The sequence below is a fragment of the Lemur catta genome, chromosome 19, assembly GCF_020740605.2.
Source record: "Lemur catta isolate mLemCat1 chromosome 19, mLemCat1.pri, whole genome shotgun sequence".
NCBI lineage: Eukaryota > Metazoa > Chordata > Mammalia > Primates > Lemuridae > Lemur > Lemur catta.
In genome coordinates this window covers 28,706,787-28,723,326 of record NC_059146.1, presented here as the reverse complement: position 1 = coordinate 28,723,326, position 16,540 = coordinate 28,706,787, and the positions used below count along the sequence as shown (strand labels likewise).

Below are 16,540 nucleotides of genomic sequence, written 5' to 3'. Positions count from 1 at the left end.
CCCTCTCCCTGGTAATTCAGTTTCCTTATCAGCAAAAAAAGGGGGAGCTTGATGGGGTCTCAGAATTCTTTCCTCACTATTGAGGGCAGAAATGGACATACACATAGACCCACCCCCCTAAAAAGGCACAGAAGCAAAGAAATGCAGACTCTCAGAAACTCCTAGTGAGCAACAGGCATATAGATACGCACAGGGTTTCACACACACACACCCGCAAAGCAATAGACACATGAATTAATGGACATACTGAGGCATACCTGTCACAAATACAAAGACACTGAAATTCAAACACATAGAGTAACAGAGACACACAAAACAGATACAACACAGATACAAACATATTTACAAAATGCACAGGCAGATACCCACCAAGAATAGGAAAAAACTTGAAAACAGACATACACCCAGAGTAAAATGACACAAATACTCAAGAGATATAGAGTCCAAGAGGTACTCACACACCCAAACGTTCAGACTCACATAGAAGCACAGGCACAGAACGCCTCCTGCACAAAGCGACTCCTGCCGGGACGAGCCCACTGTCTTGCATGCACTCGCGGGCACGCGTTCCTGGGTGTGGCCGGCAGCAGAGGGAGAAACCCGTGGCAGCGCCCGGACGCCCCCCGGTGGCGGCTCCTGAGAACCGGCGGATAGTTCAATCCGGGCCACAAACTTTTTGAGACCAAATCATTGTGGGAGCTGGGAGGAGAGAGGAAGTCGGACGTGGGCGAGGGGCGGGGTGTCTGGATTGGAACCTCCGGGCCCACGTGAGTGTCTGTCCCGCTTCTGAGTGGGTGCTGTGTGTCTCGGTTGGTGTAGTGTAGACTTGTAGCCTAACTGTCTTGTGTGTCTTTATCATTTGATGTCGCCTACTTATGCGGACCTTAGTGGGCACATCTACACTGCAGTTTGGTGTATTACCCCAGTCTGATGCATCTGCTCTGACTCACGCGTATTTGTTTATCTGTGCGGTGTGTCCCTTTGTCTAAATAGAGATTGTGTGTGGCTTTTGTGGGCTTAAGATAGGACTTAGTAGGCAGTGGGCGTCTGCATTGTGCATGTGTGTCTTACGGAAGTTTTGTCTTTCGAGTTATAGGCGACACAGGTGGTGCAGCGTTAGACATTGTTAAACTGTGGCGTTTGTGTTTAGTAACGTGAGGCTTAATAACGGATCTGTGTGTTTGAGCTCGTCCATATAGACGCCAAAACGGCCAGATCTCCTGGACAGCCGATTAGAGAATTCAGGATAGCGGTCGGCGGATTTCCGGAGGTCTTTCTGGAGGGGGAGGCTCTGTGGGGCGCGTTCCACATCAGGTGGCAACCCCGGGGGGAGACGGCCGAGCTGGGAACGCGGAGAGGCGCCTGTGTACAGCCACGGGGGGAAGTGGGGGGTAATTTTATTTACAACTTTTATCTCGTTGTTAGTCTAGCCTGTATTTCAAGCCGTTAGTACTCTCTGAAGTCAAAATTTTGCTTTTCATAAAGACAACTGAGTTTCTTCCAGATTACAAATAGTATATCTACTTAATCTCTACTCCGTATATCTCCTTGTACAGCGAACTTTGTGAGGCAAGCCTCTGAAGAATGGCCAATCTGGTTAACTTTTCCTAAAAACGATCCATCTGTGCTAGTTTTTGTGAGATAAGACAATAACTACGATTGGTGGACAGATTGTTTTGAAACCGCCCTAACGGCAAGGGGCGGGCCCTTCGTGAATTTATCTCTTTCCGGTTTCCTAAAGGCAACAGGAAGGAGGGGTTTCTGCCAACTCTCCATTTGATTGGTTCTTGTGATTTTACCCGCTCGGACTCCTCAAGGGGGCGGGAGATCTAGACCAATCAGAATGTGCGTTACAGAGACACTTAGTTTGATGAAAGAACTGCGCAGGCAAGGGGGGGGTAAATGCTCCTTCTGAGATCTCATCGCTGATTGGCCCAAGTCGGTACTCCCTTTTCCTCATTTGACCTTACGGCAGCTGGCGCGCGGGCGCTACCCAACCAGCGCGTGCTCCGCCTCCTGCCTTTTCCCGCCCTCCGCTCCGGCCGCCGCTTAGACGTAGACCAACGCTTCCTCCCTGGCAGCTCTTGAGGCCCTCTCATTGCTGTTTTTTTGCAAACCACGCTCTGATTGGCTGAGGCTCCGGGCCCGCGCCCGTTGCCCCCGCGCACTAGCCAATTGGAGCACATGTTGCATGCAACGGGGCACGGGTGAGGGGGAGGCGGCGGCGGCGGCCATTTTGAGCCGCCGCCGCCATTGGAGTGGGGGGGGCCCCCCCTTTCCCCTTTCGCCTCTGACAGGAAAGGTTTAAGGGGGACAGAGCCCTGGGAGGCCGGGCCGGGCTCGGGGGCCACCCCGGGGGCCCGGGCCATGGATGTGCGCCGTCTGAAGGTGAACGAACTTCGCGAGGAGCTGCAGCGCCGCGGCCTGGACACTCGCGGCCTCAAGGCCGAGCTTGCTGAGCGGCTGCAGGCGGCGCTGGAGGCCGAGGAGCCTGACGACGAGCGGGAGCTCGAGGCTGACGACGAACCGGGGCGACCCGGGCACAACAACGAGGAGGTCGAGACCGAGGGGGGCTCCGAGCTGGAGGGGACCGCACAGCCACCGCCGCCCGGGCTGCAGCCGCACGCGGAGCCCGGCGGCTACTCGGGGCCGGACGGACATTGTGAGAGTGCGCGGGGCGGGGGCCGGGGAGCCCGGAGTCTGGGCCGAGGAAGGGCTGTGGGACACGGGAGTCCGGCACCTGAGGTCGGGGAGACGGTCTGAGGATCGGGTGATCCCGCTACCCGCGGCTGAAAAGGATCTGGGGACTAGGGCCTCCGGCAGACCGGAGGGTGGATCCTGACATTCGGTGCAGGGGAGATGCCGGGGTGGGGGGGGTTCTCGGTTTCAGAGATGAGGGTCGGGGTGGGGTGGGGAGGGGAGGATTCCGGACCTTAGGGCTCGCAGACCGGAAACTGTGGTTTCTGGAGCCGAAAAGAGTCGGAAGAACAAGAGATTTTTTTCTACTTGGGGACTGAGGAGGGTCTTGGTAATGAGATCCTAGGGTTTAGAGCCGGGTGGGCTTGGTGGCCGTGCTGGCCCCGAGTGTGGGCTGGGAGTTAGGAGCCGTGTTTCCAGGGCTGGGGAAGGAACGGCCAGGTGTTTGGGGCTGGGAGAGTTTTGAGGAAGGAGGATCCTGGAGTTTGTGGCTGGATGGGATAATGGGAGTTCTCATATTTGGTGTTGGGGTGGATTGCCGAGGTAGAGGCGCAGGTGTCTGCCTTGGGGAGAGTCTGATGGACTGAGTGCCCTGATGTTTGGCTGGTGAGCATTTAGGGGATGTGGTTGGCCGGCGTGTGATTGGATTATGGGGGGACTCACCACCTCTCCCAGGGCTGGAAGTCCACCCTTGAGGCAGGCGCCACTTGGACTCTTAGTGCTGGAAGATCGGAGGACTTCCTGGTTGGCTTCTAGAAGAGGCATAAGGAACCCCGGTGTCCGGAGACTGGTGGGGGAGGGAAGGATGCTTTACTGGACACAAAGGACCTGAGAGTTTAGAGCTGGGAAGACTCTTGTGTGTCCAGGGAGTGGGAGCCCTAGCAGGGAACTTCTGCATCAGCCAGAAGGTATGAGTCTGGGAATATAAGGGGTTAGGGTAGATTTGCAGTAGTGTGGGGAGAGGAGACCCTGGTATGGGAAGAAGTGAATCTGGAGTTAGAAAAGGGCAGTTTTCTAGCAGGATTGGAAAACGGGGGGACAGGAGAGTTTAAAGAGTAAGTAGAAAGGACTCTGGCATCCAGAGTTTATGGTGTTTCTCTGAAAAAAGGGCTTGGGGCTAAGGGAATGAGGAGAGATGAGATTTGAGACTGGCATTTGATAATCGTTCATGAGAGAGAGGGTCTTGGGGAGGGCAGTAGTCTGAACGTAGACTTGGGGTAGACAGCAGCCTAGGGATTATCCAGGATCCAGTTGCTGGGAAGAGGACTTCCTAATGCAGAGACCTGTGAAGAAAGGAGTGGCTCCCTGTGCATGTCCTGAGCAGGAGGGACTGTGACAGGAATGCCTAGGAAGAAGCAATGGGATAGTCCTGACCTGGTGTCTCTAAGAGGAAGCGAGTTCCCTGTTTCAGAGCACAGACTCTAGACTGGGACTTTGTTTCAAATCTGGCTTAGTGACATTAACAAACCACTTCACCTGTGGTGAGCCTGGTTTCTTTATATGTAAAAAGGGGTTAATAACAGTGTCTCCCTGCCCCGGTGGGGGAGTTATGAATGAGATCACACAGGTCCAGAATTTAGCAGTTTAGCACTGGGCCTGCCTGTTATTAGGAGGGGGATGTTTTAGAGAGTGGAGAAAGACCCTAGAAACATAGCTTCTCCAGGCGAGGCTGCCTCTGGGCACAGGAAAGATGCTTGAGATGAGAGACACCGGGGTTTGTGGGGAGAAAAGGACTGTGCCTGGAGCCTGGAAAAAGCTGAGTAGTCTGAAAGATCCTCTTGTTCCAATTAAGGAGATAATTCTACTTTTTCCTTTCTTCTCTACCCACTACAACAAAATCCTTTGATTCCCCCCTGCAATCCTTCGTTCAGCCTTGGTAAACAGACCTGTAGCAGACCATATGAACTATGACATTCCTCCCTTTGGGCTGCACCTGGTTTGTGCCCAGATGTGTTTGTCCTCTGAGAAAAGATCTGATCAGTTAGCAAGTGGCAGAATAGTCTCTTCTTCCCTTTGGTTCTGCCTCTTGGCTCCTGGAACAGCCACTGGTAGGGCCCTGGGGGTCCACAGAGCTTGCCCCTGGGGTGGAGAGCCTCTGTGTTGCCCATCCTACCTTTCTAAAGTTCTCTTCCTTGACGGAGTTTCTGGTTTGGTACTCTGGTTTTAGTCCTGCCTTTAAGCTTTCACATATGTTATCCCAACCCCAGGAATGTTCTTAATTGTCATCACTGAGTCATCACCTATGTATCCTTTCAGTCAAGGGTTATCTGTTATTTTCTAGGTCCCTTTCTTAGCTCCTGGTGGTACTTTGTAGCCCCTAAGACAATCACAGTTAAATTTTTGTGTATTTGTTAAATACGTGTCTGTCTCACTAAACTGAAGGCTTCAGTGGAGCAAGCTTATCTTCAGCTGTATCCCAGTGTCTGGAGTATAGTATATACTCCACGAATAGTTACTATTGTTACTCTTAACACTCTTAAGTTGAGCTCCTGGACCCACAAGACGGCTTCCCGAAACCCTTCCAACTTAACTCCAAATATTTCAGAACCTATCCCTAATGAGTCTGAAGGTCACTGTTATGATTCTTGTTTTCTTAACAGCTCCTTGCCTTCCTTCCCCATTTTCCCCTCAGCCAACATCATTACCGCTTACCTTTGCAGCTATTGTGGGGTAGAAGAGAATCTTAAAGAGGGTTGGCTGTGCAGGTAGGAATAGTGACTGGGCAGAGGGCTGGTTTTTGCTCTGAACCATTTTTGGGGGTGGGGGGTTTAGAAACAATGTCTCGCTCTGTTGCCCTGGCTAGAAGGCAGTGGCATCATTGTAGCTCACTGCAACCTCAAACTCCTGGGCTCAAGCAATCCTCCTGCCTCAGGCTCCTAAGTAGCTGGGACTACAGGCACATGCTACCATGCGTGGCTAATTTTTCTATTTTTTGTAGAGACGGGGTCTCGCTCTTGCTCAGGCTGGTCTCGAACTCCTGACCTCAAGCAATCCTCCCACCTCGGCCTCCCAAAGTGCTAGGATTACAGGCGTGAGCCACCGCGCCCGGCCTGAACCATTTTTAAGGTTGTGCCCTGAAAGTGACTTCCTAAGTATTACACCATCTTAGAAAACAACTAGGCTGGTGGTTTTTTAACTGTGCTCCACAAAGTCCCAGTTGTCTGTGGAGATGCCCCACATCCTGGAGTGGGGACTTAGTTGGGGAGGTCAAGCTGGACACCTTCTCTGACCTTTCCATCTCCTTGCTTCAACCAGAGCAGTTCTGCTTCAATTGGTTTTGTTTATTGGGTTTCTGTAGAACCTTGTCACAGGTAGATATGCAACTTTCTAAGGGGCAGGAGGGCGTATCCTCAGGCATCTGGGGCCACTGACTGCCCAGATAGATTTCCATCTGAAGGTGTTGTCACACTTTAGCCTTTGGCAGACTAACTGATCCCAGTGGGGATGGTGTCATGTGGCAAGAAAGAAGCCACCTGTGGTTCAAGGTCCTCCACGAAGCACCTTTTTAACTGGCTGGGATTTTTTGTTTTAAGATGCCATGGACAATATTACCAGGCAGAACCAATTTTATGAGACCCAAGTCATCAAGCAAGAAAACGAGTCAGGCTATGAGAGGAGACCACTGGAAATGGAGCAGCAACAACAGTCCTATCGCCCAGGTAGGAAGACACATATGCTTCATCTCTTTTGATGGAAACAGAATCTCCCTGGGCCCTTACCCTCTGTTGAGAGCTTGTCTTACGAGAGAAATTTTGCACCTTTTTTTTGCGGGGGGGGGGGGGCAGTTTATCTGGACTTTGTCACTTTGGCAAGGTTTTTTGAAGGAAAGAATTCAGTCCCACTCCCAAGTGTTGTTTTTAGATGTTAGTATCAATACCCTGGAGAGTTTAGACCTGGAGGTTAATACTTAAGTCTATTTAGAATCTTAGAATGTAGAAGCCAAAAGAGCCTTCTAAGTCTAGTTTGGTATTTCCATGTTCTAAAGAGTATTCTTCCAGGAGATGTTATTAGGAGCTCCTCAGAAAAAGGTTCCTTAGCTAGATGTGTCTAAAAAGTGTAGAATAGGCATCTCTTGAAGATATACTATGCTCACTAGAGCATTAAAGGTTCTGAAAAGTCCTGGATATTGAAACAAAAAAAAACCTGTCATGTTGTTTAAACTCAGGATTTCCAAACATGTAAATCTATTTTTGCATAACAAAGTTCCCCATAATGCTGTTTTGGGAAACAGATATGTAATCCAACTCTCTCCTCTCCATTTTACAGATTGGGGAGTTGACTTGTCTAATGGCAGAGCTGGGGCTAGAACCCGGGAAACTGGCTCCCAGGCTAGTCCTCGTGCTTAATAAGCAGCATTCCTCACCATTTGTGTCTTAGTATTTGGGAAGCAGGGTCCCACCGCTGGGAAATGATGGAGCCAGGACTGATTCCCAGTCTTGTGCTCCTTTCACTGTATTGTGGCCCCAGTGCCTTTTCTTAGTGAATCTAGTTGATTTTATCTAATTCCATTCTGGTTCATCCACAAAGTGAAATCCCCAGACATTTCTTGTGGGTGGCTAAGGACTTGAATTAATGTAGGTTAAACTGCAGATTTATGTCAGGCTCTGTGAGACTCGTAGGATCATTTGGCCCAGGGAGAATATTTTCTGTGCCATTATCCACAGACATTCACCCGGGGCCGTGTGTGAGCCCAGCCCTGTGCTGGGAACCATGGAGACTCTCTTCAAGATGACTAAGCATCATCCCTGCCCTGGAGAACCAGGAGCCTTCTCTGCGCGATTTGGTCCACATGCCAAAGCTAGGGAGTGATCCAAGGTGGTCTTAGATTGAATGCTGAAATGAGTAGATGTGAGTGAGCCACAGCATCAGGGATAAATGCTATGAGAGAAATGAAGCTAGGCTGAATGCACAGTTTGCTTTTGGTTAGGTGCTGATTCTTGGAGTCTGCCTGACAACTGGGACTTTCCCGTGGTCCACAGCACATTATCCCATCCTGACTTACTGCTTGTGGTACGACTTAAATGAGGTTATCACACCTATGGGATGGCTTAACTGCAGATCCTCCCTTCTTGGAGTAATTCTGGGCTTTATGGTATGGTGACTGGAGCCAGTAGAGTTAGCTATAGGATCACAGTACTCTGTGGAATTTACCCTCTCCCCTGCTCCTTTGCCAGACTGAAGAATCTTTGTGAGAACTGAGGTAGAGAGGTTCTTTGGGAGGAGCAATTGGAGAAGGTAGGGTCACGACATTTTAGTTCTGTTGTCTGTCTAGTACAGCCTTCTTGGCTGGCTCAGCAGGCTTCTGTTGAACCCAGCAAGCTGCCTGTGCCCAGCCCTTCACCACTGTAGTCAGAATCCTGCTGGCATCTCCTGAGGTAAAAGGGACCGGAAAAGTGATAGCTGGGGAGCTTCTGAATGTCTTGACCTTCTGGATTTGTCCTGACACCAGAAGTGAAGACAGAGATGAAGCAAGAAGCACCCACCAGCTTCCTCCCACCTGAAGCTTCTCAATTCAAGCAAGAGAGACAGCCATTCCAGAGTCGCAAGAGGCCTTATGAAGAAAACCGGGGACGGGGGTACTTTGAGCACCGAGAGGATAGGAGGTGAGTGTATGAGGTGACAGTCACTCTTATTCTAGTAGGTCTCTATGTCTATAGCCCCATGCTGCTGGGGACCTTTGTACTAATCTAGAGGGGCTGAGCAGAGTTCCCCTGCCCTCACACTCTCTCCCTGTTCCTTCCTTCACTCACTGTGAGACTCAGTTTCCCTAAAACTTTGGTCCTTCCCCAGTTCCTTCTTATTACTTAGGGGGTAAATTCTAAACACCTTAGGCTTTCATATGTGAGATGGCGGCCTGCCTCTTTAGTCCTTTGTCTTATTGCCCCTACATTCCTCCATGGTATCCTGTTCTCATCAGCCGCTAGGGTGAAAGAAAGATCTATTTGCCAGCCCTATTCCCAAACACACATCCTCCTTCCAGCCATTCACTCATTCAGTTAGCACTCACAGTGCTTTCATGAGGTGCCCACCCTTGGGCTGGACACTGGGAACATAGCGATGATTTGAACAGTGGGTTTTACCCTTTATTGTCCCAATGTGGGGACTAAGATACAGTCAGAAGTAAGCCACAACCTTGGCAGTGAGTAGTTAGGATGCAGGTGAGTTTTAGGAGCTCATAAGAGGGAGTGGCCTCTGCTCTGGTCGTTCCCTTTTCCCTCTTCTGACAAGCCCTCTCCCTCTCCAGGCCCAGTCCTACCCTTCCTGCTTCCTTCCTTCACATCCTCTTGAAGCCTTTTCCAGTCGTGGAAACTAGGCAAGACCACTCTTATACTCATCTGGACTGGTCATCGGCCACATTTTATTTCCTACCTGGTGGAGTCCATCTTCTAAACTAGCTTGTTAGACAGAGCCTGGGTCTCACAGGCTGTGACTAAAATTAGGACATGGAACCCACCCTATATGGGTTTCTTCTCCCAAAGAACAGAGGCCTAGAAGCTAGTTGCTGATGGCGAACAGAGGAGGAATACTTGCTGTGGTCCCAGGCTGGCAGCGAAAGCTTCCTAGGGTGGACTTAACATGTGATGAGCTGCTTCTTTGTACCAGGCTCTGTGCTAGCCCTGGACGGGCAGGGCCAGAAGGGCACTCCACTAGAGGGAAGCCTGTTGCTGGGGGAGTGCCAGCAGCCAGGAGGGCATGGCTACCTGATCTGTGCATGGGTTCTGCTGGAATTTACAAGTGCCCTCCAGACTGCTTCCTGGATCTCAGTTTCTTCCCACACAGGTTAGCAAAAGAACTCTGTAACCCTATATACTTGCAGGACCATCCAGACTGTCCAAGCGGGACCCCTTGGCGTTAGACCCCACCTTTCTACCCCATACTCTCCCTTATTCCTATACAGCAGAAACCAGCAGCATGTTAACAAAGTCTCTTTTTTTAGTGTTTTGATGAGAAGATGATCTTGTTCACAATTTAGGACACTTTTGAAAGAGAAAGAAACTGAAAAAAATGGGTCATTTCAAACCCTTTCAGACGCAGGATTTTTAAGAAGGCTGATACATGGAAAGATTGTAATTACTGGGGTTTATCTAGGCTCTTGCACGTTCTCCTTCCTGGCCAGCACCCTTGGGATAGCACAGCTTCCAATCAGTAACGGAGTTCAGTGTGGAGGCAGTTCTCAGCAGGCAGGGGGCATGGATCAACATCTTGGAGTGTGAGAAAAGAATGTTTGGGAAAGCTCCCTAAGTGATTCTGATGCCCCCTTTAGGACAGCTTGTCCTCTCCAATCCCTGTCTCCATTCTAGGAGTTAACGGTCATTGTTCTCATTGCAAATATATTGGGTTGCAGAGTTCTTTTGCTAACTTCTGTGGGAAGAAATTGAGATCCAGGAAGCAGTCTGGAGGGCACTTGTAAATTCCAGCAGAACCTTCATTTCCCTTTGTCTCTGCTCATCCAACTATTCTCTTGTGACTGAACACCTTTCCTATACAGGGGCCGCTCTCCTCAGCCTCCTGCTGAAGAGGATGAAGATGATTTTGATGACACCCTTGTTGCCATTGACACATGTGAGTCCTTGGGTTGCCCATCTGAGTCCGTCTTCCAGTCAGTATTGGGAAATCGTTCCTTGACCTTCACCAGAATCCCTGCCTGGCACCATCCCTGCCACTGTTAGTCCAGATGTGAGATAGAGCATAGCTCTGGAGCAGGAGCACTGGTTTGGAGACAGAGATCTACTCCCAGCTCTAGCTGTGGGACCCTGGGCAAGTCATTCCACTTCTCTAAGCTTCTCTTCGGGGAGGAATAATCCTGCTCTAATACCTCAGAGGATTTTCAGTGAGGCTTCTCAGAGAATGGATACAAGAGTAATTTGGAAAACCCTGAACCACCCTGTACAGGCAGGGGTTTATCATCTAATCAGGAAGGGAATCTGAGTGCTGCTGGGGAAACTTAACTCTTTGACAGCCAGTTCCCCAGTTTACATCAGCTGCTCACGTTCCTGGTGAAACCAATGCCACTTTGTCCTCTGAGGCACTAACCTGGCCCGCCCTGCTGTCTGTCCTCCAGTTTAGTTTTCTTTCTACTGGATACGTGGCTTTTACCTTCACTGTGCATCTAAACACTTGGAGGATTGATTATAGAGGTCTTGTTCTTCCTCAGACCTAAGTCAGAATCTAAGTGATAACTAGCCTGTCATGCACCCAGAACTTGAGTCAGGTCTGAGAACACTGCACTTCTCACCAGAGCAGAGCAGAAGGTTAGCAGCAACTCACTCATGTCTTTTTGTTTTTAGAGACAGCCTCTCTCTGTCACCCTGACTGTTAGAGTGTAGTGGCATCATCATAGCTCACTGCAACCTCAAACTCCTGGGCTCAAGTGATCCTCCTGCCTCAGCCTCTGGCGTAGCTAGGACTACAGGCATGCGCCACCACGCCTGTAATTTTTTCTATCTGTGGTAGTAGAGACAGGGTCTCACTCTTGCTTAGGCTGATCTTGAACTCCTAGCCTCAAGCAATCCTTCTGCCTCAGCCTCCCAGAGTGCTAGGATTTCAGGTGTGAGCCATTGCGCCCGGCCCTCATCCATGTATTTCTTTATGTAGCTTATGTTTATAGAGCACTGGCTACGTGTTTTATAAGACATAAAGACATTTTATACACAGTCTTTTCCATTACAAGCTCTCAAAGACAAAATCTTTCTGGAGTAAAACTGAACAATTTTTTTAAGTATTCAGTGGCACTGGTCCATGAGGCAGCATCTGATCAAATGCCAAATATATGGCCCGTGGTGCTCAGCCTTTAAAGAAAGGAGAGTGCCTTGTGGATGGGATGGTCAGGAAAGGCTTTCTTGTAAGCATGACTGAGTCCTTGAAGAATGCGAAGAGCTAAGAGTAACAGCAGGAGAATCCTAGGCCCACGAGAGGAGTCAGGAGCCTATGGTGCACCTAGGCATTGGTGCTTGGGTGGCAGGTGTAGGTCAGGTTCAGATGCTCATATAGCTGTTGGTAACAGAAGTCTGGCTCCCGAGCTGATGGAGTTAGCACGGGTAGGTGATTAGTGTATAAGGTGGTGGGGATTAGCCTTTTCTATTCTAAAATCTAAATTTGAATCTAGTAAGGATGTGGACCCTCTCCCTAGCAAGAATACATTATTATCAAAAACATTTGTGTACAGTTTCCAAGAGTCCCCCTGAAGCCCGTCTTGTACTCTACCAGGTGAAGAACCCTAGTTCATCTCTGAGGTGGGATAGGCCAGTTTGCAATAGTCCACAACCCTCTAGGGGGTATGCTAGTTCCTCTTGAACCTGCCCCAACAACATGTTAGCTTGTCTAGTCAACTCTTGGGGAATCTCCCTCTGCCTGTCCCTCTCTTGGGACTCCGGGGACTTTTTTAAACAACAGCCAGCTTCAGCCTTTTTTCCTCCACAGATAACTGCGACCTCCACTTCAAGGTAGCCCGAGATCGGAGTAGTGGCTATCCACTCACAATCGAGGGCTTTGCATACCTGTGGTCAGGAGCCCGTGCCAGCTATGGGGTTAGAAGGGGCCGTGTGTGCTTTGAAATGAAGGTAAGTGGGAGCAACAAAATGGAGAGGGACAGAAAGCAGGTCTTTCCATCGGAATAGCCTTGGATGGAGCTACAACTGCAAAAGAGATTGGATTGAGCATGGACTATGTCCAAGCAAACAGAATTATGATGAACTCAAGAGAACTATACCATTGCTAAATAGCATATCAGAAAAGCAGGCCAACCATAACCATACATTGCTTCATCAAACAGATTTTTCACTGGTGGAATTTGACCTGGGTATTACATATCCTACCATTCTAGTGGTAACATGTTTGTAGAACTGGGAAAAAGAGCAGAAGAGTGTAGGATGAAAATGGAGAAGTTACTGTCATGTTCTCAGTCCCCATCCTACTTCCTAGAGGTAACTTCTGTGTTAACAATTTCTTGTGTATCTTTGCATATCCAAATATCCTTTGTATATTTATGATAGTTAATATTTGTAGGGCATTTTGCATGCACAAGGTAAGTGCCGAGCTCTTTACATTTATTATTATCTCCATTAATTCTCACAGTACTATCGTGAAATGGGTACTGTTATCCTCAGTTTTTAGAAGTGGAAGCTGAGACACAGGGTCATATATTATTGACTAAGACACTATCAACCTAAGTTGCACATTATTTTATACGCTACTCATAGAGAAACACTGCCAGATAAACTATACAATGCTTTCTTATCCTGTCAATTATAAGATGGATTGTAATTTCAGAGATGTTAAAATGTGGAAAATGTACATTTGAAAAGCCGAAATATGGTAACTTTCCAAAGGCCACAGATAGATACGGCTATTAGACAGTCTAATCTCTAACTTAATTAGAGGTTAAGTCAGCAGGTGCTTTTTTCCCCTGCTGCTTTTACTTAATACTGTGTCTTGTACATTTTTCCATACCTATACATTATCCTTGCCTCATTCTTTTTAACTGCTACACTGTATTTTATGGCATGGATATACCATAATATAACCAATGCTTTATTGGTATTTTTTCTGATTTAAAAAATACATATATTAAAACAATGCACTGAATATTGCGTGCACAAACACACATTCACACATATCTTACTTGTACACATATTAGTGTATCTATAGGATAAACTAGAAGGGGAATTGCTGGGTTATAAAGCATGTGCATTTGCAGTTTTGATAGAGACTGCTAGATTGCCCTCCAAAGGCATTGTACTAATTTATCCTTCTACCATATATTGTGAGACTCTCTCAAACTCAAAAATACTGTATTTTGTAATGCCTGTCTCTGTGGCTCTGCACTCTCCTGATCCTTTTGGAGGCCCTGGTTTCAGTACAACAGCTTCTTCAGAGCTGCTTAAATGCCTGTTCCCCGGCAGTAAAAACCATTGCTACTTTTTAATGTCTGATATGCTTCCCTCCTGTATTGCCTCATAACCCACCAGCCTCCAGATTATTAGTCTTGAGCCTTTTTTCCTCTCCCCAGATCAATGAGGAAATCTCTGTGAAGCATCTTCCATCTACAGAGCCTGACCCCCACGTTGTCCGTGTCGGCTGGTCCCTGGATTCCTGCAGTACCCAGCTAGGTAAGAGGAGGTCTGCTAAGCCGTCCAGAGAATAAGTGATTTGCCCCTACTCCTGGATTCTCAAGGCTTCTAAGTTTCCCTTCCCAGTGTCAGACTTAGAACTAGTGTGGTGTGGAACAGGCACAAGGATTAGGAATATGCCACTGCTTATCTTCAGGCATACTAGATTCAACTTGGAGGACCCCATCCATGTAATAACTTTTCTATGAAGAATCAATTCTTATCCTTCATCTTTTAGGAGAGGGCTCGAAGTTCTCTTTAGGACACCATTTCCTTTCTTTAAAAAAGATTAGTGTCTCCTGTCCTCAAACCACACTGAAAATAAGTTCTCAGGTCCTATTAAGTTCTGTCTGGATTTTCTGTTCAGAGCCTAAGCTAGAGTAAAAGAGGAAGCAGAGACCAGGGTTGGGCTGGTTGGCAGAGAGAGGGAGGGCTGCCTGCCCAAGGAAAGGTTTTGAAGTTTTGCAGGTCCTCAGCCCTCAGTGACCTTCTGGCCCCAAGTGAGTGATTATGATGACCAGTGCTGAGACTTTCTTGGTCATATAAACATTCTAATTAGGAAAGTAATGTGTGTTCCTTGTAAACATTCAGGCCCTATACAGGAAGGGATAAATGAAAATCCTCCCTAAACCTGAAAGATAACAACTAATGTTAATATTTTAACCTACAGTCTTCTGGACTTTTTTTTTGTTTTTTGTACAATTTCAAACTGAGTCATGCTATGAATACTTTACGTAGCTTGATCTCTTGTAATATATGATGGGCATAATTTTGTAGATAAATATAGCTTTTTGCCCACTGCATAATTTTCCAATTTTTAGTTGTATTATTTATTTAACAAGATTCCTTTTGTAGCTCATTTAAGTTTATTGCAAATTTTTGCTGTTAAGCACTTGAGCTATTATCCTTGTGTGTAATTGCCTGACCACTTAAGACTAATCCTTAAGTCAAAAGGAATGTCTAGTTTTCATCTCCATGTGTATAAACATGTCTTATTTAAGACTCATAGGTCATCTCATTTTACCTTTTCTCAGTTTTGAGATGTAGGTGGTGGACAGTTGATAAAGATGAGAAAACAGAGCCCAGAAAGCTCAAACGCCATGTCCAGAGTCACACAGCTGGTTCATAACAGAACCAGGCCTGGAATTCAGTCTTGTCAGTCCCTGCTTTTCCGGTGGGATACTCTTTGGGTTCTGCCCAAGGATCTCTGTGTCATCCAGGTATCAGCCAGGGCCTTTGAGATCTCAGTCAGGTCACTTCACCACCCCGTTCTGTAGCCTGAGAAAAACCAGTACCTTTCCCATGGGTCAGTCCTCATGATCTCCAGAAGCAGAACCCAGCCTCTTGGGTAATTTCTGTCAAAAACACATTGATACCAAATACCGATGACATTAGTAGGCTTGACTAAATGTTGAGTATCACAGGAAAGGGTTACATCTCAGCATAGTAGCCATCCTTCTCCATCACAGCTCCTCTCTTCCTTTCCTCCTTTTCTTACCAAATTCTCCCTTCTGTGCAGAGCAGTTCAGTTCATCTTCTACTCCCCGACTTAAACCAGCCCCATGAGTCCTCTAGAGTTCTATATAATAAAGGGCTTCCTTTCAACCTTCCCCACCCCTCCAAAAAAAAAAAGGGGGCATCTAAAACTAGCAAAGAAAATGATTTTTTTTTCTTCAAAAATAAAAGTATGTGGCAGCCATGGAAGCTGTTTTGAACATTGGAGGTTTAACCTGCCTCTGCCTATTTCTTCCATCAGGTGAAGAGCCTTTCTCCTACGGCTATGGAGGCACTGGGAAGAAATCCACCAATAGCCGGTTTGAAAACTACGGAGACAAGTTTGCAGAGAATGATGTGATTGGCTGCTTTGCGGTGAGTGCCGGCAGCCTGTAAGAGTTGGCAGAATCAGATGATGGGCTACAGACTTCTTTTTCAGGATACCTCTATCCATTGTCTGCCAGTCTTGGCATACTTCTTTGTCTCTACTTAACAGACTTGAATGTTTATTGTCATTTTGTACAAAATTCTGCCATCCCACCCCCTCTGCTCTGGTGTGCAAAGCTGTCAGATGACACCCTGAAGAGGTTTTGGAACTTCAGGTATACACAGCCTTCCTCCATTCCTAGATACCAGAAGGATGTTTTCTAAACAAACCCAGGAATTTCTTGTCTTTCATTGCTAGGAAATAGCTTAACTGCTCTTAAAGGCAGTGGTGTTGGCTCTTACCCCACGTTGGCATCGTCTTATCCCAAAACTCATCCCTTTCTTCACCTCACATTGGTTGAGACAGGCTTCCTACAGGAAGAGCAGAGGCAGATGCAAAACAGAACAGGATAGAGGGTGTCTGAGCGGCAGCAGTGACAGTTAACAGTGCTATGGAATGTGGCTGTAGGCTTCAGGGCCAGACTCCCTGGACCCAATCCCTGATCTTCCACTCGCAGCCCGGGGCAACTTAACCTTCCTGTCTTTCACTGTCCTCTAAAGGAGAATTTTTGCACCTAATGAGAATTTTGTGTAGAGTCATTAAGTTAATCTCTTAAAAGCACTTGCAACAATGCATGGCACATAGTAAGTGTTCAGTAATTACCACTTAATACTATTATTAGGAATTATAAGAGATGTTTGTAAAATGTGCTGGAGGCCCCAGAGAAAGTAACTACCCAGATGAAGGCTTACTATTGGGCTTGCTTGTTCTGTTAGGGAGGCCTTGAATCTCCCAATTTTCTTTTTTCTTTTTT

The 16,540-nt window shown here is 47.6% G+C and overlaps 1 protein-coding gene across 5 annotated transcripts in view; it reads left to right on the top strand.

The window, feature by feature from the left end:
* Positions 1-674: 674 nt before the first annotated feature.
* HNRNPUL1 (heterogeneous nuclear ribonucleoprotein U like 1) overlaps positions 675-16,540 on the top strand; it is a 40,571-nt gene continuing 24,705 nt past the window's right edge. Inside the window, exons 1-7 of one of the 5 annotated variants that reach the window (XM_045531634.1) lie at positions 675-767; positions 6,231-6,356; positions 8,147-8,300; positions 10,187-10,260; positions 12,118-12,257; positions 13,706-13,805; positions 15,562-15,674. In XM_045531634.1, the coding sequence (XP_045387590.1) occupies positions 6,236-6,356; positions 8,147-8,300; positions 10,187-10,260; positions 12,118-12,257; positions 13,706-13,805; positions 15,562-15,674 (702 nt within the window). In that variant the 5' untranslated portion in view covers positions 675-767; positions 6,231-6,235. Of the gene's footprint in view, positions 768-2,022; positions 2,663-5,729; positions 5,764-6,230; positions 6,357-8,146; positions 8,301-10,186; positions 10,261-12,117; positions 12,258-13,705; positions 13,806-15,561; positions 15,675-16,540 lie in introns of those variants that run through there. The other 4 variants (XM_045531629.1, XM_045531630.1, XM_045531632.1 and 1 more) reach the window with 4 other exon arrangements.